General features: G+C 44.9%; 2 protein-coding genes across 5 annotated transcripts in view; both read right to left on the bottom strand.

Moving 5' to 3' along the window:
• Positions 1 to 432: 432 nt before the first annotated feature.
• LOC147602979 (histone acetyltransferase HAC1-like) overlaps positions 433 to 27,107 on the bottom strand; it is a 48,935-nt gene continuing 22,260 nt past the window's right edge. For 2 of the 4 annotated variants that reach the window (XM_086797176.1, XM_086797177.1), the window contains 5 exons: positions 25,769 to 26,293; positions 12,311 to 12,389; positions 11,826 to 12,221; positions 1,174 to 1,391; positions 433 to 1,052 (listed from right to left, as the gene is read on the bottom strand). In XM_086797176.1, coding sequence (XP_086653302.1) covers positions 938 to 1,052; positions 1,174 to 1,391; positions 11,826 to 12,221; positions 12,311 to 12,389; positions 25,769 to 26,293 — 1,333 coding nt within the window. In that variant the 3' untranslated portion in view covers positions 433 to 937. The remainder of the gene's footprint in view (positions 1,053 to 1,173; positions 1,392 to 11,825; positions 12,222 to 12,310; positions 12,390 to 25,768; positions 26,294 to 27,107) is intronic. The other 2 variants (XM_086797179.1, XM_086797178.1) reach the window with 2 other exon arrangements.
• On the bottom strand, positions 17,021 to 18,057 carry LOC147602980 (uncharacterized). Its single transcript, XM_086797180.1, has one exon. It carries the CDS (start codon positions 17,998 to 18,000, stop codon positions 17,224 to 17,226), a length of 777 nt encoding a protein of 258 aa, XP_086653306.1. The 5' UTR covers positions 18,001 to 18,057; the 3' UTR covers positions 17,021 to 17,223.

Genomic DNA, 27,107 nt, shown 5'->3' with positions numbered 1-27,107 from the left:
CTTGATAGACTTGACTCCCTTACAAAAATGAATGTGTGCAATCTATTTAAGTCAGCCCCTGCAAACTGATCGTAAGAAACTTGTCACACAAAAAATCACTTTCTGATGGTCTCACAACAGTAGCTCTGGCCAGGCTTTAGTCCTCAGCACAGCTCAAGAAGGAAGCTTTGCAAAAATACCCAGTAACAGATCAAGACCCTTGTGAACTTGGCTACCCCTGCCTCCTGAAAGATATATTAGCTTCCAATTTCATTTTAGAGCAAATTAAGATCAAGCTTAAGGGTGTATGCTGATCACTTCCACCGTAAACATCAAATGGCCACCCAAAAAGGTGGGAAAAGAAGTGATAGGGTGTCTCACTAAATGATGAGCATGATGTTTCTCCCACACCACCAAGCATACTTACCTAGAAAGAAGCCATGACAGAAAAAGGAGGACCTAGGGGGAAACATGAACCTGGCTTAACCTGTACACGAAGATGATCTTGATCAAAAGCATGGCGGATTGGACACACATATGACAAAGATCTGACACGCTACTAGCATAATAAACTGCCTGGGAGGGGGGCCACAGCGTAGAATCGAGCAGGCTGACAAACATGCTTATGGAGAAAAACGAACTGAATGTCCCTACAAAATAGACTTTGGGAGACTCTGAAAGATGCATGACTGGTTGATTTTTCTTTCCTGCTTTAGTTGCCGAGACTATGATGGGATGCTCTTGTAGGTGCACATTTCCCTCATCTAAAGGTCCACCATTGTCAATCAGGCTCACCACTAGATATGGATCATCCATTCTTTACCTTGCCTGCCATGAGTACATGAGCTGGCATGCCACGTGTCACAAGTTCGCCTTTGTTACAATCATGCACGTCCACGTCACACAGTAACAGAAATTGTGAAACCTTTGTGTAATAGTGGAGGCATGCAATCAAACTTCAGTTTGTGCCTGCAGCAGCTTCTGCTGCCCGGATCCTCATCATCTCATTCATAGCAGCATGACGCCGTAAATCTGTCTGCTGCTGTAAATGCCTCAACTTCTCTTTCAAATATCTACAAAAATAGCCACATCATTAAACTTTCAATTAATTTTATAATTAGCTGTACTATGGGAACTACACAAAGTCTTGCTATTTGTCTGCACAAGTGTGACACACACAGTTGACAAACATACCCACAGCGAGGTACACAACACTCCAACTCCTGGCAGGCACGGGCATGCAACTGCAGGAGGTTCCACATATTCTTGCATAATTGACAACCTCCCTTTGCATGTGTCGTACAAGTCTTGCCATGTGAGAAAAGACGCTTGATTTTTCGGCAATTGGGATACTGACACTCTGCAGAGCCACACTTGGAAGCATGCCTAAGTAGATCAATCGTTATGCCGAGCTGTTTGTAAGATTTAGAAGGCATGTCCCATTTAAACTCTCTCTCTCTCTCTCTCTCTCTCTCTCTCTCTACACACACACACACACTTTGAGGCCATCTTCCCACACTTTGACATCACAGTACCAGCAAAAGCAGATTTTGGGTTAGTGACATGCACTGTGCATCTTTATGAGCCCTAGTCTAGGGACATGTCACAAGATGCCATCAAAGTATGCCAAGGTGAGTTCACGCACTTGCACGCGTGCAGAATCCACATAGTTTTGTGACCCACTTGACGTTGATGTTTGTACAGAGTTTCTAGCAGCTTAATACTGGGCACCCCACATTTATAAAGTCAGCCCACATGGAAGATGCCAAAGTGAGCCAGCCTTCAGGGCAGATCTGGATGTGTTAGGACAGGTCTAGAGCAGTCAGACAGGTCGGACAAAGAGACAGTTTTCCCGGAGTGCAAAGAGACCATCCACTAGAATGTGTGGGCAGTTGTCCCCAGAGGTCGGACAAACCATCCACAGTAAAATACATTTTGTCGGGTTCTTCTCTGCACCTCGTACAAGCTCAAAGCTCTGATACCAATATTACATGTGGAAGCTTGGGGCATCTTTGACCTTGGAGGAATCCACATAGCAGCAATATACATGCTGTTTCCGTGCCCCTGCCTCCTCTACGGTGGCCCTTGTGGAGTAGTTTCTCCTAAAGCATGCCTGCCCCGATGCTGTGTCCAAACCTCTCTGCCAGGAAGCTGATCTCACACTCTAGTAATGCCCATAAATTTTCGCCATGGTAGGGCCAATCATAGTTATTCCAATTCATGAGGTCTCCTGCTTTATTGATGAGAACCGCCTCTTCCTTGAGGGGTTTGGTCCACTCGCACAGGTGATGCAGTTTGCTGATTAGGGATGGTAGGGCCAATCATAGTTATTCCAATTCATGAGGTCTCCTGCTTTATTGATGAGAACCACCTCTTACTTGAGGGGTTTGGTCCTCCTGCTTTATTGATGAGAACCGCCTCTACCTAGAGGGGTTTGGTGTCACGATTGTGACGTATGTATGTATCAGATTCTCTCTTCATTGCTGATTCCTGTTGTAGATGCAAAGAGTAACCAGCCAAGGGAACCCCTGCCCTCGACTGGTTGCAACTCTTCGCCAAAGGATGTACCTCTTCATCGAATAGCCACCTCCCTTTGACGAATGGTTGTATCCCTTGATGAATGGTTGTGCCTCTACATCGAATAGACACATCCCTTAGCCTAAAGTTGTACCCTTTCGTCTATGGTCATATCCTTTCGTTAAAGGACATGCCTCTTCAAATGTATCTCTTCATCTCCTATACAAGAGACCTATTGTACTCAGTTTAATCAATTCAATTCAATCTTCTCTCAAGTGTTCTCCTGAAGTCTCTTGTTCTCTAAGTTAAGTACTTAAGTAGTAAATAGTACACAATATGAGGGATTAACAACATAATCCTCATAGTGGTATCAGAGCAAAAACTTTTCCTACCTGTGGGTTGTGAAGCCCTCACTCTCTCCGCGGCACTCCCCCTTCCACCCCTCTTCTCGGTGTTGTATGGAAGCAGCGGAGCGATGGTGGACCTAGCGTAAAGCTTTGCCCATGGTGGACCCCAAACTTGGGCGATCTGGACTATTTTCCTCACCTGCGAGCCAATGCACCTTGCTCATTTCGAGTACTTCCTATCAAGGTACCCTCAATTGGCACATTTTCTTCCAGAGTGCAGTGTGGATAGCCTCTGCAATATCCTCTCCATGCGCCCTCCTGTGACATTCTACTGCGAGATCTTCGTCCCCAATTATACTCCATTATCTCCGGTGCCCAGCTCTTTGGCGGAACCAAACGAGGAAGTGGAAGCAGACGAAGTAGCCTCCGAGGACGATCCCGAGGAAGTGGAGGACCCCGACTTCGAGTATGAGGATCCCGTCACTGCCTCTCCAGCAGCTGTTCCTCCCATCATACATCTCGGGTGGACCTTTCCTGCTTCACCTCAGTACTCTCTCTGAGTTCTCCGGATGTCAACTTCGCACGACAACGTGTCACCCGCCGAGCCGGATCCACAGATGGAGGCCTTGCAGATGACCACTCTTCAACAACAGATGGAGGACTTGCAAAGGGCCCTTTTCGAAGAAGGAATGGCATCCATGCGATCACAAATGGAAGACATGCAACAACGGAACCAACACCAGCGCGAGGGATCCAGGAAGTCAAAGTGGGCGCGTCGATCGCGTTCACCAACATCGTCATCATCCTCGGTGGGCCAGCAGGTCGATCCCTCAACTCCTCTTGATCTGACCGCCAAGGTAGACAATGTTGAACTCAAACTTTTGTATAAATTAATGACCACAGCATAGACAAGAAAGATAGATATCAAGTTGCCTGAGCCCTACAATGGCCGCCACGATAAGCGGTTAATCGATCACTGGCTCTACAAGATGGAGGTTTATTTCTCAAATACTGAGTTGCCCGAGAATAAAAAGGTGGCATTGGCCAACACCCTCTTGAAAGATACCGCCTTCCTTTGGTGGCGACGCAGGATTTCAGATGGCAAGTCTACTCCGACGTGGGATAAATTCAGGCGTGCTCTTCGCAAAGCTTTTGAGCCTACAAATGCGAACTTTCATGCCAGGTCTTCTCTCCGCCGCCTGAGTCAAACTGGCTCTGTGGCCGCGTACACCTCAGAGTTTCAAAAACTGGCTCTTGAGATAGAGACGCTTAGCCCCTCTGACCAGCTTCACAGCTTCATTGACGGGCTTGAACCTGGATGAAGCAATCTCTTATGTCGAGCGCATTAGTGATTACCAGCGTCCTCCCAGGAATTTTTCCTCCAGCGCCCGTTCTTACCAGCGGAATCGACCCAATGGGACTAGCCAACCCCAGCGTCCCAATGCTAGACAACCAAACTCTAGGCGACCATATTCTGGACAACAGTCCTTCCTGTCGCGTTTCTCCGGGCAAGCTCCCGCGTCAAACGCTCAGGCCAAATCTTCTGGCAGAGCAGAAACCAAGATCGGTCCGGACCGTCGCAGCAATGATCGGCGCAACTTCAAGTGAGAAACCTCTTCAGGACAGCAAACCTCTTCATCGACTGCCACTTCATCCCAACCTAGTCGTCCAGGCCTCCGTACAATTTGTTCTAGCGATCACCGGTGGTATGAATGTCCTCAGTACCCTAAACCCTCCAACACTCGGCGCAATTCTCAGGTGGACAGTTGTCCCCATGCTAATCATGACCCGCCTCCTGTGAAAGACAAAGGCAAACAAACAGCTTGTTCTATTTGAGTTTCTAAAGTTGTCAGTACCCTGATGCTTAATGGCCAAAGTACCAACCCTATTCCGGTGAATCTTTCCAAGCAGGTCCTTAGTCTTTTGGGTTTCATTGGCGACCATCCCATCAATGTGCTGGTGGATAGTGGCTGTTCCACTAATTTTGTGGGCACTTCTTTGGTTCGCAAGCTTCGCCTGCAGACCCGACATTTTGTGGATGCTTTTCAAGTAGAGCTTGCTGATGGTTCCTTCCTTAATTGTAACAAAAAGGTGCAACAGCTTCAGTTCCAGATTCAAGATTACCAAGATCACCTTAATTTTTCAGTGATGCCGTTGTCACATTATGACATGATACTGGGCAATCTTGGCTGTATCGATATGATCCAGTGATCAGCTTTCGTTCTCATTCGATCCAGTTATACCATGATGCTCGAGAGCTGGAACTTCGTGGCCTTTTCAATGCCAAACCCATCACTATTGTTTCTGCCGTGCAAGTCAAGCGGCTCGTCCGCAAACGTGACTGTACAACAGCCTTGGTCATGTTACGGGAGATTGAAGCAGAAACTAGTGAGCAATCTCAAGCCTCGTCATCAACAACTGCTTACTTGGAGCAACCCTTCTTCAAGCCTTTTCAGGATCTGTTTCCGAATGATCTTGCGACGACATTGCCTCCTCGTCGCCCTGTGGATCACCCGATTGATCTTGTCCCAGGTCAACCTCCTCCAACCCGAGCTCTATACCGTGTTTCTTACTCTGAATGTCAGGAGATACAAAGGCAATCACAGGAGTTGCTCGGCAAAGGTCACATCCGTCCCAACAAAAGTCCCTTCGGAGCTCGGTTTTGCTTGTCAAAAAGAAGGATGGATCAATGCGACTTTGCATTGATTACCGTGCTCTCAACAAGCTGACAATCAAGAACAAATTCCCTTTGCCTCGCATCGATGAGTTGTTCGACCAGCTGCTTGGTGCAAAGATGTTTTCCAAAATTGATTTGAAGTCCGGCTATCATCAAATTCGTATCCGTAATGGTGATGAATACAAGACAACCTTTCGGACAAAATATGGCCATTATGAATTCTTGGTCATACCTTTTGGGTTAACCAATGCCCCGGCCACTTTCATGACCCTGATGAATGAAATTTTTGGGCCGTACCTGGACAAGTTTGTGATCGTTTATCTCGATGATATTTTGGTTTTTAGCCGATCTTTGGTCGATCACAAAGAGCATTTACAGATTGTCTTTGGAGTACTACGCACCAATGTGCTGTACATCAACAAGAAGAAGAGCGAATTTTTCAAGAACCATGTGGAATATCTTGGTCACATTATTTCTGCTAATGGGATTGCAGTAGATCCTAAGAAGATTCAGGCGATTATGGATTGGCCTTTGCCTCTCACCATTTCAGATGTTCGATCTTTCTTGGGACTTGCTAACTTTTATCACAACAAGGTGCATAAGTTTTCAGAGATTGCTGCCCCTTTGACAGAATTGACAAAGCTGGACAAACTTAAGTGGTCTTCTAAAGCTGAGCAATCCTTCAATGATCTCAAGCATGCCTTGACGACAACCCCCATCTTGGCTGTTGCAGATCCCACCCCTTCTTTGTGGACTATCTTCTACTCCAATTTGGGACAGCAAATATGCTGCTAGATATTTTATACTTCATCAACTACACTTGTGTACCTCATGTACAAGCTTGGAGTTCATTGGATTTGGATATGTGAGAGATTCTCGTGGGCCATCCTCGTGGTGTGCTCGAAATCAGGATCTCGTGTCTCAACATCGACTTCGACTTCGACTTGAATTTCCACATCAGCATATTTGTGTAACATGCAGCGGAATTATGCGTAATGAAGGATCCAGTCACACAAGTCTCACAACGATGCAAATGCTTTGAGCGGCATGCCTCGAGCCACTAATTTTGCCATCACAGATGTGCAAATGGAAATCCCTGCTTGTTTCAAGAATGAGTATTTGACTGATAGAGATTTTGGAGATGTGTTCCGTGCTCTAATCCCAGTCCTGTAGAAATGAACATGTTTGTAGCCTACACCATCGTAGATGAATTGCTGTTCTTTTCTGATCGCATTTGTGTGCCTCACAATACTTCATTGCAGAAGATTCTCATTCAAGAGCATCATGAAGTTCCTTATGCTACTCATCCTGGTATCAAGAAGACATATCAGCTTTTGTCTGCTACATACTTGTGGCCTCAGATGCACCAAGATGTTATCAAATTTGTCAAAGCTTGTCATTCGTGTCAGATAATGAAAGCCTCTTGACAACTTCCTCAAGGTTTACTTCAACCTTGAAAACAACTTCCTCAAGGTTTACTTCAACCTTTACCAGTTCCCAATGACAGATGGGAAAGTATCAGTATGGATTTTTTCACCACTTTGCCTCGTTCATCCAAAGGCAATGCTCAGATTCTTGTAGTGGTTGATCGATTTTCCAAAATGGCGCATTTCATTCCTTGCAAGAAAGCTGCTTCAGCCCCAGATGTGGCATCATTGTTCATGCAACATGTCTTCAAATTGCATGGCTTGTCGAAGACCATCATCTCTAACAGAGATCCCAAGTTCACTGGACATTTTTGGACGTCTTTGTTCAAATCTCTTGGCACGAATTTGTTGTTCAGTTCAGCCTATCATCCTCAAACAGATGGACAAACTGAAAGCGTCAATCAGATTTTGGAGGAAATGATTCGACATTACATTCAAGCCCATTTGGCATCATGGGAAGATTATTTGCCACTCGTGGAATTTGCTTATAATAATTCCCATCATTCAGCAATTGGATTGACTCCATTTCAAGTAGCATATGGGCATACTCCTCTTGTGCCTACAAACTTTGTTTTACAACACAAAGTGGCGTTGGCAGATCAGTTGGTTCAGGAGATGCAAGATGTGCTTGTGCAAGTTCGAGATAAATTGGTGCATGTGCAACAAAAATATCAAAAACAAGCCAACAAGCATCGTCGACATGCAGATTTTCAAGAAGGAGATTTGGTCTTGTTGTATGTGGCACCTCACCGCTACAAAACAGTGAAGTCAGTTTTTCCAAAGTTGCTACCTCGCTTCTATGGACCTTTCAAGATTCTTCAGAAAAATTCAGTTGTCAGTTACAAGTTGGAACTTCCACCTTCATGGGGGAAGGTTCATCCGACTTTTCACATTTCTTGGCTCAAGTAGTATGTTCAAGGAGATTCGCCTGTTCCAGACTTATCTTCATATGTACCAGAAATTGAAGATGACCATATTATCCTTGTTCCAGAAGTAATTCTTCACGTATGTCACAAAGGAAACAAGAAGAAAGTTGATTACAAAATTTCTTGTGAAGTGGATGGATTTGGATGAGTCTGATTCCACTTGGCAAACAGATGAAGACATGCAGCAGTACCCTAATCTTCTTCAGGAGTTCTTTGACAAACGGATGTCTATCATTTGACACATGGGTTTTATTTTAAATGGGAGGGAATGTCACGATTGTGACGTATGTATGTATCAAATTCTCTCTTCATTGTTGATTCTTGTTGCACATGCAAAGAGTAACCAGCCAAGGGAATCCCTGCCCTCGACTGGTTGCCCTCGACTGGTTGCGACTCTTTGCCAAAGGATGTACCTCTTCATCGAATAGCCACCTCCCTTCGACGAATGGTTGTATCCCTTGATGAATGGTTGTGCCTCTACATCGAATAGACACATCCCTTAGCCTAAAGTTGTACCCTTTCGTCTATGGTCATATCCTTTCGTTAAAGGACATACCTCTTCAAATGTGTCTCTTCATCTCCTATATAAGAGACCTATTGTACTCAGTTTAATCAATTCAATTCAATCTTCTCTCAAGTGTTCTCCTGAAGTCTCTTGTTCTCTAAGTTAAGTACTTAAGTAGTAAATAGTACACAATATGAGGGATTAACAACATGATCCTCACATTTGGTCCACTTGCACACGTGATGCAGTTTGCTAATTAGGGATGCCTGAGCATGTACTTGCTGCAGCTCAAACATCATAGGGATGCATTACTAAGACAGCATACCAAGAGGATGACCTGGCATGATACTTCCCTAAGGGTCATTAAAAATTTCTTCACTCGTCAATGGTCATGCATCATCCACATCAGATCCCACTGCCAGCTCAAGCAATCTGGTCCTTCACCCTAGAAAGGTTCTCATCAGTTATAGAGATCGATCTATCTTGCACATCAGACATCCCCAACCCAGACCATCATGACCGTTCTCGCCGGACAGATGTGGATCCACGAGTTTCTTCAATGCCATGACACGCTTCCATCATAGAGGCCAGATATTGTCTCGGCCATCAGATCCATATTGGCTCAGGAGGACATCCTTATTAGTTGATCATGGCTAGTTTATCCCATACCGGGTCATCACATCTGTGTGCACTAGTGATCATGCCACTCAGCCAGGGAGACCAGGCTATTCTGCCTTCTCCAATGTGCACACACTCTGGAACACTACGCTAGCGTGCTGCCCAATAAACAGATTGCACCATGATGCCACTTAATCCTTAACACTTCATGACATAACAAATAAACAGATAACTAGAAGCACAGAGACACAACAATGAGAGAACACGACAATACTGTATTTTGAAAAAGAGAGTATTCCACTAACAAAGATGATATCTTTTGGTGCTCCCAAAGTCACCTATATACAAAGATGCAAGTAGGCAGCAGGTGCACCGCTCGCACCGCTGCCGTGAATGAAGATAAGAAAGTGTAGCTGTAAATGGGTTGAGAAAAGTGTAGCCGTAAATGGTAAGAAAGATGCACACAGTGGAGGCGGCATGATGCAAGCGGACACTGCAAAAGTGAAAGTGGACGTCAGCTATAAGTGGATGCCCGCCAAAAGTGGATGTCTGCCGAGTGGATGCCCGCTGGGCAGGAAGGCCAGCTACAGGTCGCCCACCACTAAACACTTCACCATCCTCAGTGAAGCATGGAGAGAAGCATGACAGGTTGGAAGATATGGAATGGCAGAAAAAAAAAATGGAGACTATGCTGACGTAGTAAGGAGTGAAAAAAGAAATCCCAAAATGCTATGGGTATGTACAATGATGGAGGAACGGCGGAAAATATAAGAGGATTAGGTGCCGGTTGAGGGCAGCCTAAGTGGAGCTGGGGAATGGCACCAGGGTGGAAGGAGGGGTGAAAATGAATGCAAACTGAAGAGGAGATTCCACTACCTATTTAGAGAGGGGTTTGGGCCATTATCTCGTGTTATGAAGTATCCAGATCAGCATTGTCTTGGACTCTTCCTGTTCGAGATCTACGACACAAAGAGTTACTATTCAGAGATCGTCAACCCCGGCACCATCACCAGCTTTTTCTGCCTACAAGGGGAGAGAGGGATGTGGCCTACACAGTACCAGCGAGGGGCCCACCATCTCGCCCTCAACTGGAGTTTCCCTGCCTCGTGCCACCGCACTTCGGAGAGCCAGTTGCCTCAGCCTCCTAGACCTCGAGCACCCCAGGCTCACCAGCCCCAGATTGATGAGATCCTCGCCTGCCCCACCGAGCATCTACAGCTGCTACCTCATCCCAGCTTCTCCTCAGCCCTGCAGTTCTAGGGGCCCTACTCACCCCCTCGCCGATGATGGACATCCTTTATGAACCCCTACCACACATCGATGGATAGCTCCCTCTCCACACTCACAACCCCATATTCGGAGCTCCCAATGAAGATGCACCTCTACAGAGATCACTTCCTCACGCTCACTCAGGATGGATTCATCCGCAGCATGGGTACCTGAGTGTTCACATGTCCCATGCCATGCGGATTGCGATTGGCCAGATATGGATTCATCCAGCAGCCTGGGTACCTGAGTGTTCACATGTCCCATGCCATGCGGATTGCGATTGGCCAGATATGGGTTTCATCCCACCGCCTCTCAGAGCGGAGACAAGTAGAGCTGAGCGTGTCGTGAGAGCTAGGGAGCTCATACGGAGACCCAAAGAGGAGAGGATCTGCCGATTATGCCCCACAGAGATTGAGACAGAGGAGCATTACATATGCCGCTGCCCAGTATACTATGAGATCTGCGGGAGGTTTCACTGTCTGTTTCGTGAGGGATTTGGTCCACTCTCTAGGATCATTGATTTCCCAGACTAGTGTCACCTAGGGCTCTTCTTGCTTGAGCTCCACAGACACGAACACTTCCTTGAGAGAGCTTCGGCCCCAGCCACCCCGACCCCTCCCTCACCCGCCAACCATCACCAGTTTTTCTGGACCCAGGAGGTGGAGGACACTCATACAGTGGATCTTCTGGACCCACCTCGGGCCGCTCCAGACCCACCTCACCCGAGAGGAGTTACCGCGGATCAGGCCACAAGATAGATGGGTATGCAAGGTATGTAGTACTAGGGAGATTGAGTCTAAGAAGCATTACATAATTAGATGCCCAGTTTACTATGAGAAACGTGGACACTACCACTATCTCTTCAAGGAGGGGTTTGGGCCCTTGTCACAGGTGAAACATTAAAAAGATCAGAGATGCTTGGGATTATACCTACTGGAGCTGAGGCACCACAGACTATTGAGGCAACAGTCCGAGATGCAGCATCCTGCACAGACATCTATCACTGACTTCTTTGGCTCCCTACCAGAGAGCACCGGCTGACACTCAGCCTATATGAGATCCGCTGTGACACAAACATCTTTCACTGACTTCTTTGACCCTCACCAGAGAGCCCCACCTGACAATCACCCTATATGAGATCTGCCAGGACACATGGACCAAGACAGAGCTAGACGTCCCCATGAAGTGAGCACCTCCCAGACCCTTGGCAGGCTGGCATCATGCACCAGTGAGTCCTCCAACACAGAGCACAGTCCCTCTAGAGAGCGAAATGCCCCCAGTTTCAGCGTCCCTTCACTTGCCAAACCTACACCACACAGAGACAGATCCGGGTTCTCCGCTGACATGACATGCTCCCATCACAGAGACCTGACTCTCTTTGGTACTGGGTGAAGAGGGATCATAGGATAACCATCTGCTATCTGGATCTATATTTTCCATTTTTTTGCATTTTCTTTTCAGTTCTTTTATGGCTCAGTATATCCATGGTCCCATTGTACTACTTATGGCTCAGTATAAACCTGAAAAGAGATCAATTGGGGTGTGTTCCAAAGTTTCTACCTGTAATACTCGTTGTTGATGCCTTGTCTCTTTACTTTGAGCCTCACATTCTGCAAGGGAAGGATGAGGTAATAGTTTGTGTGGATGCCTGATTTTGACACCCTCAGAATAGCAAGAATTGCACACGTCAAAGTCAGGACATGTCTCACAATGCCACCCTTGGCCTGTCTGGATATCATATTCACATACATTGCATGTAATTGCAAAAGCTGGGGCAGTGGGATTGTGTAGATGGTAAAGCACCATCATGGAAGAGTGCTTAGCTCTCCGCAGTGTGTCAAACTGATAGTGATTACCCTGGCAAAGGCTTAAGAAGGCTTGTCGGGTATCAAAAAACTCGCTGTGCATTATATCATCAGCGTCCACAGTATCACCCAACATATCAGTCAATGTAATCTGCAAATCCATACAACTTGTCAGAATAGAATGCTCAGAGACTGGTAAGACCACTGCAGCATTCCATAAAGAGGAAAGCAAACACTTACACGGAACAGCTGGTGTTTCTCTTTGCTGGTCACAGGATGCCTATCCCACATATCAAGCTTCTGCTCCACATCATAGCATCTGAAACCAATTCATCCTTTCAATATTTTCCCAGCTTTAATTCGTAGAAAAAGAGACTTCTGCCCGTAGGCAGATTACAACCCTCCAAGAAGGTAGAGTTGCTAGAGAAAGCATGGAAGGGAATGTTCGCTCCATGGCTGGCCCCTCTTGGAGGGGGACTCCATCCTTGGGGAGGGGGGGAAGCCACACTGGGTCCTGCAATGTAGGAAAAGACCGCCATCATCTTGGATGAGAAAGGAATCCAGATGCTGGTACCCGGCTCTAGGCTCGAGCCTATGCTGGTACCCGGCTCTAGGCTCGAGCCTATGCTGCATGATTTCTGAGTCACCTTGCAAGTATTTTCAGCATCCTCAGAAGGCATGGATAATATTCGCCCAAATGAAATGAATGGTCTCTGCCAGAGGGGTAACCATACCCTCTATGTGACCCTCATCATCCTCCTTGAAGTGGAGCACCAACCTTGCCTCCATGGCCCAAGCAATGGTGCCAAACTAACAGACCAATTTGCCCCTCTGTCCATGAAAATAGGTGCAAAATGTGCCACCAACCCTATTGCGCCTTTGTGAAAATCCAAAGGCATGTCACTGGGACTCCGGAGCATGAGGCATCTCCTGAAGGTGGAAGGACCACCGATATTGCAAGCCAAGTGCCCACTGCCAGAACCTTGTGGGCCGCCAGCAAGAGAACAAGGGAGCTTCTCTGCAGGTTAAAGCTGCTCTAGAGCTTCTTCCAGATATCCGAGAGAACATGGGATGAAATGCCATGGGCTCTCGAATGCCAAGTGGTGGCCAGTGTGCCAACAATCCCATGACACTAGGGCGGGGGGGACCGTCCTCCCAAATCCAAAAATGCCAAGAAGGATCCATCCTCCCAATCCCATGACACTAGGGCGGGGGGGACCGTCCTCCCAAATCCAAAAATGCCAAGAAGGATCCATCCTCCCAAATCCAAAAAAGCCAAGAAGGATCATCCATGACCTCCCAAATCCAAAAATGCCAAGAAGGATCATCCGCTACAGGGAGAAACTGCAATCCTCAGACAGCAAACCTCGAAGGCCAGTGGAAGGAGGTCCTGTCTGAGACCGAAGATCAAGAAGGGGACATCATGGCGCACACCCTCCCCCCCTTGCCCCCCCAAACAAAGAAAGATATCCAGTGAGATGATCTGTTTGCACGTTGTCGTGCCATGGCACGTCTATGGTGTGAAACCATGCATGTGACGCCATCAAATACAAATCCAGATGCATGGGGGTTAAGTGCCATGATGAGTCATTATATGATGCCTGAGTACATATGTTCATATTGTAAATAAGGTTCAATGAGATGAGCTGAGGCTGAGCTAGGTCTCGAAGCCTCTGACAGTGTGGTGTGAATTGTGGAGTTTTTTATGCTTATGGAGAATTTTGGAGATAGCAGAGACCTTGTGCCTTGATAGGACTGGATTATGCTTGTGGGTTTGACTGCTTTATTGATTCCATGAGACGGTGAATTGCTCATAAGCTGTGCCTATCATGGCTGAGTTGATATTAACACTGAGACAGAAAACTTTTATGGTACATAATGGTCGTGGTCGTGATCATATGCTTCGGATGGCAAGGTCATATGTGTAAAAAGGATGCCAAATGATGCTTTCTTTGATGTGGTGTGGGAAACCTTAGTAAGGTTATGGTGTGAAGAAGGTTAGTTTTTTTTAAATGGCTATCACTTGAAAATTATATGCGTGGAATGGTAGGCGCAGTAAGAAAATGGAAAATGGAAAAAACGTATTTCTAGCTGCAAAAGGTGGTGTGGGCGCCGACTTCCTCGCGGGAAAGAGGAGAAAAACCAGAGAGTTGCAAGCGGCGCTTATCTGAGAAGGATCTGCAGAAAAAAAACCAGGGACAGAAGCGTGTTCGACCAGAGAGTTTGATTTCATGCAATCGGCGACTGTCAATGGCATGTTGGGGCTTGAATTAGAGAGCAGAGTTAATACTTCCCATTGATATGCCTTCTTCAAAATCACAAAATCAGCTACGCGCCAGCTATGCGCCGTCTGCAGCGAAGTGTGAAATATAAATTTTCAAAAGAAAATCGAATGAAATCCGCTTCCCCCGCCTTCAGATAAGTAAAAATTTGATAAAATTTCATTTTACTTTCCTACCTACCACGTTTGAAAATTCGTGGTGTCAATAAACCTTCAAAGGTTTTGTAAAAAAAAGGTGGTTTGATATGAAGAGATGTGAGGATATTGCATCAAGGGACATGGAATCAAAGAATCAGAAATACAGCAAGGACTCTAGTAAAAATTGACTTTGATTCTATCTTAGTGGATCTAGAATGCAGGCCATGGATTTCTTTTAAAATCATGTGAATATGTTAAAGTTATGCCATATATCATCTTGTGTTTGTGAGTTGTTGGAATTTTAAGCCAGATTTTCAGGTGATAAAGAACATTATGAGATGTTTGGAATGGTGATAGTGGATGTATGGAATGAAAAGGGTCACATGTATGTTGGAAATACTTAAAGGTTATGTTATGCCTACATGTGATTAGCTAGAAAGTTTTGGAAAAAGAAGCCAGTGAATCTATGCTTGGAAAGGGACAAGCATTTGGTACACGAATTCAAGGATGTATTGAGATGAATTGACACATGTATATGTCATAAAAAAATGGACTTGTCCTATGCTTCTTGGGAAATTTTGAATGTGAGTTTCCTTGTTAGGTTTGGTACCAACTCTCACAGCTAGAAGTCTCGTACTTTCCTGGCTATACCTTACACGTCACGACAGCTTTTTGGTGAACCCGACGCGAAACTGCTGGGGTGAGAGTGTGGTGAAATATACAGGGAAGCTATGGCTGAGAATTCTGAGGGTCAGGGGGTTCATTTTGACCCTGGGGTTATGCAGATGTTTCAGATGTTTACCATGTACATGCAACAGCAACAAGCTGCTGAGAGAGGACAAATTTCCATGACCAAAGCATTACAATCAATTGTGAAAAAGATGGATCAATTTGATGGGAAGGACATTACAAAGTACCTGCGCAATTATATAAAGGAGATGGAGCTAAACAGGGTGACTGAGAAGGATATGGTTCGAAGTTTCGAGCTGGTATGTGTTCCTGAAATAAGAGAGCGCATAAGAGGATTGCAGACAGCACATGGTGACAGGAATTGGGAGGAGTTCAAGCTTGCTTTAAAGGATGAATATTTCATGGAGGATTCTGAGCGAGTGACCAAACGAACTTTCTTGGAATGGGTCACAAAACCTAAAATGGGAATTTCTGCCACAGAATTGCTAAGAGAGTTTGAGAAGCGCTATGCCCAGCTGTCAAGGATAGAGCGTACAACTTTGGACAGAGAAAAAACAGAGCTCTTCTTACAAGCAGCTGGGAAAGATCTCCAGGAGAAATTGGAAATCCTCCTTGAGGATAAGGATACAGAGCAGGGATTAAAGAGTGATTGGAATGATGTTGAGGATGCAGTCACTATGTTAGCAAAGCGGCAGCGGAGGAGGGATAAAATGGTGATGGGCTCTGCAACCCCCATAACTGCTGTCACCCCTGAGAATCTACCCAAACCAGCTGCTACAATTCCAAAGGTAGATGGGCCGATGGATGAGCTTATCAAGGGTATGCGTGACCTAAAATTGAAGATGTCCAGGATTGAAGAAAAAGGTCTACCATTGGGGCAGGCTTCTATGCAAAGGCCTCAAAGCAAAGAAGGGTTTACATATAGATGCATATGGTGTGATGACCCAGAACATGCAAAGAAGGATTGTGCTAGCTATAAAGAAGCTCTTAAAAATCAACTTGTGTTTTTCAAAGATGGGAAAATCCATCTTACAGAGACTGGTCTTCCATTGAGCACAAACTTTGGGAAAGGAGGGATGAAAAAGCTGGTAGAGGATATGGCTGCTAGTCATACCATTTCTATGGTTGAGGCAGCAACCTATGGATTAAAGGTTGGTCAACTAAAGCAGGGATTTGAGAATGATGAGGATTATGAGAATGAGGATTTTTGGCCATCAACAATGGAATTAATTGCGTCAAAGAAAGTGCAAAAGCAAGCTTTGCATGAGACAGGCGATTGTATACGTCTTGAGACTGGTTGGGAGGAGCCTGTGGATTCTTTATCTATTCATGCCTATATTGCCAAATGCCAAAATAATGAGGCACAGGTAGAGGAGAAGCGTAAAAGGGAAAATGAGGAAGGAGGGCCATCAAAAAGAGTTACACGTGGAAGTGAAAAGAAGGATCCTGGGCCATCACATATGCCTCCACAGCATAGCAGACCTCCACAGGATGTTTCAATGGAAGAAGTGCCAGCAAAAATGAAGGAGAAGGGTAAAGGGAAAAGTCCACTCTACAAGCTTCAATCTGATATTGAAGCTGCAACAGATCTCAAAAAGGTGCTTGAAGAGAGGATTCTAAACAGCAGGGTGGAGTTCACACTAGGGGAAGTCTTGGGGATTGCAAAGAAAGAATTTCATGATGAGATAATTGATATTATACGAAGAAAAAGGCAGTCCATAATTGAATCTATTCCATCACAAGGGGAGGCAAGCACTTCCAAGACTCATGGAGTACAGGTACAGAAAAAGGAAGAGAGAAAGAAAGAAAGAAGAAAGAAAGATATATTAACGTCCTGTCGAGGCCAAAGCTGACCTATAGGACAGATCAGAATACATCTTTGGTTACAATCCACTTCGGGGTATCGGTTAAAGAAAAGTGCATGTGGGATCAAAAAGAAACTAACTTCAAAGCTCTCATGACTCATGAGAGTTACATGTTACAATGGTAAAATCACCATGTGCTTAATGTGATTAGATATGTATAAGTATCAAGTTCATGTCCTTCAAAAGGAGGGTGGACCTTTAAAATCTTTGATGATAGCTTTTCCTCCTCTATAGACCGCCCACTTCCCTTGTTTCCTTGCTTCTCTGACTTTGGCCAGTTCCCCCGCTCTATTCTTTAGTTGTAGTGGGGTCAACTCATCAGAAATCCACACCGAGGTACCTTGCAATGATTTAGTCTGCTTCATTACCTTGATCTTATCAATCATATCATAGTATCGAACCCTAGCCTGTTTCCCTTTAATTTGAATGTCAGTTGGGTCACCAAGGTCTATAAAAGGTACCACTTTAGTGAGTCGTTCCTTTATGATATCTACATCCAAGATGTATCCCTCTAGCTGTTCATCTGTGTTGGTACCTACTGACCAATCTTCTGGCAAGCCCCCAATTCGAACAAAAGTTTCCAGGCTTTTGACCCTTTCATTTTCTTTCAGGACTGACAGTACTTCACTGACAAAGTTCTCTGATTTTACCTGAGGTTTTGTGCTTTCTTGTTGTGTTTCCTGTATTTTTTGGGTTGCTTCTTGGGCTGCTTCCTGAATCTCCTGCTTGTTCTTGATGTCCTGCAATTGAGCTTCGAGGCCAGCAATCCTTGTTTCTTGACTGGCAATCTTTGTTTCCTTGTGTGTCAGCTCAGTTTTGAGGGTGGAGACCTCCTGCTGCAATTTCTTCAGTTCTCCCATGATGAAGATCTCCCATGGGGATTGAGGTTTGATAAGGGGTGGAAGGGGGGGTGGGTTCGAGGCCATGGTTGCAAATGACTTCAGTTTAGGGGCCATGTTGTATCACGGGGGTGCTGAAAATAGCCCACAGGGAGCCCCCCCCTCCCCCTCAGGGGGGTACTGAATTTAAACCCTACTCAAGAGAGGGTAAGGGCGAGCAGAGGAGCAGAGGAGGGGGCTGCTACTACAGCGGCGACGGGAGGGGCAGGCCCTGCTGCAGCGGCGACGGGAGAGAGAGAGAGAGAGAGAGGAAGTGACGGGGAGAGAGAGAGAGAGAGAGAGCGGAGAGGGGGGGGGCTGGGTCTGTGGCGGGAAGAGAGAGAGAGGAAGTGACGGGGAGAGAGAGAGGGAGAGAGAGAGCGGGGGGGGCAGGAGGGCAGGGGCAGCAGCAGGTGACGGGGAGAGAGAGAAGGTGCAGGTGACGGGGGGGGCGAGCAGAGGAGCAGAGGAGGGGGCTGCTACTACAGCGGCGACGGGAGGGGCAGGCCCTGCTGCAGCGGCGACGGGAGAGAGAGAGAGAGGGAGAGAGAGAAGGTGCAGGTGACGGGGAGAGAAAATGTGGTGGAATGTAATCACTCTGCTGATGGGGTACGACAAGTGCGCTTTGTGGAAGAGGATGATGAAAAAGAAGTTCTTACAAAGAGTCATTACTCCAGGAGCCATTGGGCAAGAGCAACCACTGAAACCCTTGTCAAGATAGGTGATTTGGAAGAGCCATATGTCGCTCTAATTGATCATGGGTCTGAAATAAATCTTATGGCTAAAAATCTCTACAACAAATGTAAGTGGCCAATGGATGTGGATCATGGGTGGATGATTAAAGCAGCTAATAATTCATCTGGAGAGCTTTATGCAGCATGTCCAAATGTAAGGGTAACTATAGGGGATGTGAAAGATGATCAGAACTTCTTTGTTCAGGAGATGTCGTCGTATCCCCTCATTCTTGGGCAACCCTACATTACAGCTGTAAGGATGGAAACAAAGGTTTTGGATGATGGTTCAGCATATGCAAGAATAAGGAGTAAAGATGGCAAAAAAGCTGTTCAGTTTTTGACAGTTTGTATTAACCATGAAAGGAATCGTGAGTCTCTTCGGGCCCAGTCACTCCCAAAGATAAATAGAGAATTCATGAATTACAGGGAAATGAGGGATTTTGGCCAGGTGCCATTGTAAAGCGGGATTCCAATGGTACAAGGGAAAATGAGTTCTCGCAAGACTCAATCAATGTAAATAGCTTTTCAGCAAATTTTCAGGGATTCTCCAGCTATGGGTCACTGGTTTTTGTTAAAAGCAAGGATTTGAAGCGTGGCATGCGAAAACATATACAAAATGAACAAAAAAGTCTTGAGCAGTGTGGTTTTTTGGAGAAGAATGAGTTTATTTCAGGGGTGCTTGATGAGGTGTCATTTGTAGATACTATGGATGTGCTTCTTGATATGGGAAGAGCATGCTTACAGGGTGGAAATGAAATGATAGAGGTGTCATCTGTGGAGATGTATGATATAATCCAGGAATTCGAGGGGGTGGAATGTAAAAACATGAATTGCGAGATGGATGCTCATGTTGATACAAAGTACAAAATGGTTGCAAAGAAGGTGAAACCAGTTGCCTTGCCCTTGCCACCAGGAAGCAAGGAGAAGATAGATGAAGCTTCTATGCAACCAAATCTTAGAGATTCGAAGAAAATTGGGCATAAGTTTACTCAAGAAACTCTAAAAGAGCTGAAGATTGGTGAGAAGGATTTTCTGTTACCAGTTGAAAGGGAATGCTTTGAGGAGATGCTTGTAAAACATGGGAAAGCCTTTGCTTTTCAGCCGCATGAGATAGGCTGTGTTGATCCAAGTGTAACAGCACCAATGGTGATCTTTACTGTTCCACATGTGCCCTGGAACCTGCGGCCAATTCCAGTGCCAAAGGCTCTCTTGCCAAAGTTGATGGAATTACTAAAAGAAAAGATCAGGATGGGAATCTTGGAGCCATCATGTGCCCCATATTCCAACAGATGGTTTACTGTACCAAAGAAAAATGGGACATTGCGCTTTATTCAAGACATGCAACCTGTAAACAAAGTCACAATCAGGAATGTGGGAGCAGGTCCGATTGTAGATGAGTTTGTAGAAGCATTTGCAGGGAAAGCTATATACTCTATGGGTGATCTGTATTCGGGATATGATCAGTTCCAGCTGGATATACAAAGCAGGGACTTGACCACAATGAGAACTCCTTTGGGATTAGTAAGGATGTGTACCTTACCACAGGGAGCCACCAACTCAGTGGCACATATGATGAATGGAATGAATAAAGTCTTACGAGACTTCATACCGCAAAAAACTATGCCATTTTTGGATGATGTGCCAATAAAGGGCTGTGATGAGAAAGACAAAGATGAGGATTTGGATTCAAAGGGGTGTCGCAAGTTTGTGGCAAATCATATAAAGGATTGTGACATGATTCTATCCAGGCTTGAAGAAGTGAATCTTACTTTATCTGGGCTGAAATCAGTGTTTGGAGTTGGTGAAGTGCTAATAGTGGGACATCTTTGTAGTACTAGTGGACGCCGACCTTGTCCAGCCAAGATAGATGCAATACAAAGAATGAAAGAGACATGCATTAATGTTACAGAGCTGAGGAGATTTCTTGGAGCATGTGTCTTTTATGTTATTTGGATCCCACATTATGCACATGTAGCAGATCCTCTTTATCAACTTTTGAGGAAAAATCAAAAATTTCTGTGGAGTGCAGTACATATTAAAGCTATGCGGAAGCTGAAATGTTTGCTCCAATCATCACCCACTCTGAGAAAGGCAGATTATGAGTGTGGCAAGCCTGTGATTGTTACAGTTGATACTAGTCCTACTGGGATAGGATGGGCAGTAGGGCAAGATGATGAGGAAGATCATAGGTATGTAATTAGATTTGGAGCAAAGGTATTAAGCTTTCGGCAATGAAAGTATCCACAGATCAAGAGAGAGTTATGGGGAATAGTCACTGCTCTAAAATGTGAAAAAGAATATCTTATTGGGGCATCTGTACTTGTGGAAACTGATTGCTTGCCACTTCTTGGGATGATAGCAAGTTGTACCACTCCAGATATTGCTATGCTTAGGTGGATTGCTTATATCAAGTCACTAAATCCTGAGTTTGAGCATATTGCGGGAAAAGATAATCCAGTTGCAGATATGCTATCAAGAGCCAGGTATGAAGATGAGAAAGAGATGATTAGTGACATTGATGATGTGGGTACAAAGTTCTATACTACAGCATATGCAAAAGGGGACCATATTTGCCTATCAAATGCACTTGAGTCTTTTATTGAGGAAATATATGAAGGAGATTGGTTGCTTATTGGTCAATATTTGAGTACTCTGACAAGGCAAGAAAATTGGTCTGACTCAGAATTTAAGAGGATCCGCAGAAAAGCATATGGTTATTTCCTAAAGGATGGTTACCTCTGGAAGCATCCTAAGCAGAGGAATGCTATGCCACAGAGAGTCATATGTGATAAAGAGACTCAAGGAAAGCTTGTGAAAGAATTCCATGAGAGTCTCTGGGCTGGACATAGAAGTGTGTGGGCCACCTTTACCAAAATAAAGGAAAAATATTGGTGGAAAGGAATGTACAAGGATATTTCCCAATATGTGGAAACATGTATGGTATGCCAAATGTACTCAAATGTGCGGCATCGTGATGGCTTGCAACCAACCTACCCACCTGCCATGCACTATAAATGGGTAGTGGATCTAGTTACAATGCCTTTGGGAATTTGGCAGATGCGGTATATAGCACTTGCAAGAGAAGATTTGACAAATCAGGTAGAGGGGCGTGCTCTTAGAACAAAGAATACGGAAACAGTATGCAAATTTCTCTTGGAAGATGTGATTTGCCGGTATGGTTGTGTTGGGAAAATAACAGCTGATAGGGGTGAGCTAGATGTTGAAGAAGCAAGGGAATTCTTCTCTAGAATTGATATCAAACTGTCCCTAACATGTGCTTACAATCGTGAGGGCAATGGGAAAAGTGAGCGAGGACATCCTCCAATCATTAAAGCTTTGGCTAAGGCATGTAGAGAAAGAATGCGAGAGTGGCCAAAGCTGCTACCATATGCTTTGTGGGCTGACCGTACAACTCATAGCTCAGTGACAGGATACATGCCTGCAGAATTAATGTATGGTCAGAAGCCAGTGATGCCAGTTGAAGAAGTAGTTCTAACTTGGAATGTATTGCCCTGGGTGGCAGGATTGAGCAGAGATGACCTCCTCGCATTGCGAATAAGACAGTTGGAGAGGAGGCCTGGAGATGTAGAGCTTGCTAAAGCTCGCTTGAAAGATGCAAGGTTGAAAAATAAAGAAAGATTTGATAGTAGACACAGACTCCGGCCAAAACCTATTGAAGAAGGTGATTGGGTTCTAATGTATGATAGTAGCCTTGACAACCAATTCACTGTTCAAAGAAAGTTTGCAAAAAGATGGTTTGGCCCTTACATTGTCAAGCATGTGCATAGAAATGCCACGTATACTCTGTGTGAGCTTGATGGAACAGAAATAAAGAATCTTGTGGCAGGCAAAAGAATCAAGATATTTAAAAGAAGGCATGATAGGGATCCTTTTGATTCACAAGAGACTCAGGATGAGAGGCTTGACAGTGGTAGTATGGATATGGTTGAAGAGGAAGAGGATGATCTTCCTGGTAATGCAGAAGATGAGGACGACATCCAGTTATATGTGGACCTTGATGATGATTTGGCACATACCAGAGGATGTGCAGGTTTAGAGGGGGTGGATGTCGTGCCATGGCACGTCTATGGTGTGAAACCATGCATGTGACGCCATCAAATACAAATCCAGATGCATGGGGGTTAAGTGCCATGATGAGTCATTATATGATGCCTGAGTACATATGTTCATATTGTAAATGAGGTTCAATGAGATGAGCTGAGGCTGAGCTAGGTCTCGAAGCCTCTGACAGTGTGGTGTGAATTGTGGAGTTTTTTATGCTTATGGAGAATTTTGGAGATAGCAGAGACCTTGTGCCTTGATAGGACTGGATTATGCTTGTGGGTTTGACTGCTTTATTGATTCCATGAGACGGTGAATTGCTCATAAGCTGTGCCTATCATGGCTGAGTTGATATTAACACTGAGACAGAAAACTTTTATGGTACATAATGGTCGTGGTCGTGATCATATGCTTCGGATGGCAAGGTCATATGTGTAAAAAGGATGCCAAATGATGCTTTCTTTGATGTGGTGTGGGAAACCTTAGTAAGGTTATGGTGTGAAGAAGGTTAGTTTTTTTTAAATGGCTATCACTTGAAAATTATATGCGTGGAATGGTAGGCGCAGTAAGAAAATGGAAAATGGAAAAAACGTATTTCTAGCTGCAAAAGGTGGTGTGGGCGCCGACTTCCTCGCGGGAAAGAGGAGAAAAACCAGAGAGTTGCAAGCGGCGCTTATCTGAGAAGGATCTGCAGAAAAAAAACCAGGGACAGAAGCGTGTTCGACCAGAGAGTTTGATTTCATGCAATCGGCGACTGTCAATGGCATGTTGGGGCTTGAATTAGAGAGCAGAGTTAATACTTCCCATTGATATGCCTTCTTCAAAATCACAAAATCAGCTACGCGCCAGCTATGCGCCGTCTGCAGCGAAGTGTGAAATATAATTTTTCAAAAGAAAATCGAATGAAATCCGCTTCCCCCGCCTTCAGATAAGTAAAAATTTGATAAAATTTCATTTTACTTTCCTACCTACCACGTTTGAAAATTCGTGGTGTCAATAAACCTTCAAAGGTTTTGTAAAAAAAAGGTGGTTTGATATGAAGAGATGTGAGGATATTGCATCAAGGGACATGGAATCAAAGAATCAGAAATACAGCAAGGACTCTAGTAAAAATTGACTTTGATTCTATCTTAGTGGATCTAGAATGCAGGCCATGGATTTCTTTTAAAATCATGTGAATATGTTAAAGTTATGCCATATATCATCTTGTGTTTGTGAGTTGTTGGAATTTTAAGCCAGATTTTCAGGTGATAAAGAACATAATGAGATGTTTGGAATGGTGATAGTGGATGTATGGAATGAAAAGGGTCACATGTATGTTGGAAATACTTAAAGGTTATGTTATGCCTACATGTGATTAGCTGGAAAGTTTTGGAAAAAGAAGCCAGTGAATCTATGCTTGGAAAGGGACAAGCATTTGGTACACGAATTCAAGGATGTATTGAGATGAATTGACACATGTATATGTCATAAAAAAATGGACTTGTCCTATGCTTCTTGGGAAATTTTGAATGTGAGTTTCCTTGTTAGGTTTGGTACCAACTCTCACAGCTAGAAGTCTCGTACTTTCCTGGCTATACCTTACACGTCACGACAACGTGCACCAGGAATTGTGTCACCATTTGGGCACCCAAATGGCCTCCCCTCTTTTGAGCCTTTGAGCTCTGCACTCGAGCCCTCAGGCTGTAGAATGTTACATGTATGTCGCTAGAACTTATGACTTGAGTCTGGTTCCTGGATTGGATTTGTGAGGCTAGGGACTCGGTCTGCACCAAGATCCTGGACAGGACATTCCAATAGGCCTAGGTATGCATTGTCTACGCCCAGAATGGTCATCGGGGATACAAGATACATAAATGGGAGATTGTCCATTACGAGTTGTGCATTGCATCACATGTTTGTGTGCCTCACAAATGTTTTTGCGTGAACTGTTTGGTTTGCCTGTTTGGCCTGTGAGTCACGGGGACAACGGTTCGTGAACCGTGCAAGTGAACTTGTATGTTGACTAGCTTGTGGGCATGTGAACAGGTGGTAAGTATGACTTTTACACTTCTTATATTTTTAAAAGCTTTGTTATATGAGCAGACACTTTATTCAAGAGACCAAGCCTTTTATAAGGTGGCCAGCAAAGGGTGCTCCTCATAAGTAAATGGACAAGGTGCGTCTGTGGTGGGGGCACCCCACACGCATTAAGGAAGTAAGGAGCCAAGTGTGTGGGTGGACCCAACGAGTGGCACCCGGTTGGTGCATGTGCCACCCACCAACCAGCGAGGTGACTCTCTCCCATACGCACGCTTGAGAACCATCATTGAATACTTCGAAGGAGGCTGCAGGAAAATCCGTACAGCACGGCCAGCTTTCCGTACATCTCTGTACTATCCGAACAGAGTCCATGGCTGCCATTCCTGGCAGGTGACATCACCTATAGCTGCTGGCTTGCGGCTTTGCCATGGGTTTGGGTGTTGACTTGCTTGCATCAACCTTTGGTTCAAGTGCCTCCATGCACATACCAAGATCCCACAACATCTGATAAATGTCCGTCAACTATCCTCGGTTGCCATCATCTCAAGACCCATGACCACCTCATTGACGACACCTCAGACAATAAAACAAACTTGATCGTCGGGTTTGACGTACTCAATCTTGGTGGCCCCACCATCATCATCATTCATGTTGCTATAGGCTGGACTGACTTTTGTTGACTTTTGTTGGCTCAGTCCTCTCTAAGTTTCCAAACACCTGTTCCCTAAATAGTTGTGGCTACCAACTACTCAAGGCGTGGTGTGTGGTTACCTTGAGACAGAAATCCAACCCCACGGATCTTGCTCTGACACCACTGTAACGGAAATGGACTCGGCTACCCAAATCAGCATTGTCACTTCCCAATCATCTCAAAACCTTTTACCTTCTTACGATTGCACATCGATTAATGAAAGTGCGGGCAATTTGGATGGCGGCTACATCCATACTCCAGTTCAATCCCTCTTTTCATTACTCTCTAACCATCAAAAAAGTGCTTTTTCCATCGAGGCAACACAAACGGCACCTACCCATCACAGATCTGGAAACTCCTGCATTGTTTGCAGATCCAGAAACTGCCAGAAACGATAAACTTACAGCAATGCCTGCAAGCATGCTGCAAATGAATCATGATAAAATCCTCTTTTAATTGACAGATCGACCTCCCCAGCTGCAAAACCATGTCAAGCAGTACAGAGCTCAGCAGAAAAAGGTGCAGATACTGTACACCTGGCAAATCTATGTACAGAATAAATACAGTTACCCTGTGCATGAGCTGCGAATCTTTAGACATGTCACTTGCAGCCTTGCTAGCTCTTTTGGTTGTACCCATTTTAGAACTGGCTCTTTTTTGCTGAACTTGACCACTCTCTTCTCGCAGCTGCATGATAAAATCCTCAGCTGCAGCCGGCAAATAATCTCCATCAAAGTAAGGTAAGCGAGCTGCTGTAACCTTTGCTTTAGACTCGCCGGTGCAAACAAAAAAATGATCATACAGGTTTAAAATCTCTAGAACAATGTCCTCACTGGCAGCCTTGTGCAGCATTGCTAGATACCTGCCAAGGGATAGTATGGGTTCAATTAAACACACACATCGTCATCTAAAATGAAACACTATCCCACAGTTGCATCCCAACTGGCATAAACAGTAGGTCTTGCTTGATCTTTCTGCTGAATAAATTTTCTAGTTGTACCAAATACCAATGGCTTTGTCCATACATGTAAACAGCATGTATTACCCAGCATTGCTAGATACCTGCCACGAATAATATGAATGAAGCACCACAAATTGTCATCTAAAATGAAACACTCCCATTAGTTTTTGTATCCCAACCAGTATCAGCATTAGTTCTTGGATTGATCTTTTTGCTACACAAATCTTCCAGTTTTACCATGCCTTTGTCAATACTTGTAAACAGCATAAAAGTGGATGAAAGGGGGAACAGGGGACACTCTCAAGGAATGCATGGGCTTCCCTGTAAACAAACTATCGAAAAGTCTTAACCTGTGATGTGTATTACAAGGTAAGGCAAGTCTTTTCCCAACAAGAGAGTTCTACCAAGTGCAAGTACTTAGTATATTCTGTGGTTAGACCAACAAAGAGCTGCAGAGTGACTTGCCAAACTGGCAGGTCCAAGGCATGCAACCAAATTGAGCAACCACCAGGATGGAACTTGCAGCCGTGATTACATCACTAGCTAGGGTAGCCAGTACCTAGGGTAATTCATTCAACTGACATAGCACGCAATAATCCCTTTGCAGGATCATAGAAAAAATTACAATCCCACAGATATAACCTCACAAAAAGCCCAGGCATACACAGACAGCTCAACCCGAAAAAAGGGAAAGTAAAAAACCGACCAAGTTGAT

Source organism: Cibotium barometz, chromosome 65, assembly GCF_041138505.1.
Source record: "Cibotium barometz isolate CiBa-2024 chromosome 65, ASM4113850v1, whole genome shotgun sequence".
NCBI lineage: Eukaryota > Viridiplantae > Streptophyta > Polypodiopsida > Cyatheales > Cibotiaceae > Cibotium > Cibotium barometz.
The sequence above is the reverse complement of the archived record's forward strand: the minus strand, read 5'-3'. Positions and strand labels throughout refer to the sequence as shown.

Bases quoted from the DNA above. Each gene is read 5' to 3' on its own strand.
- LOC147602980 (XM_086797180.1), bottom strand. From the start codon at position 18,000: ATGGCCCCTAAACTGAAGTCATTTGCAACCATGGCCTCGAACCCACCC.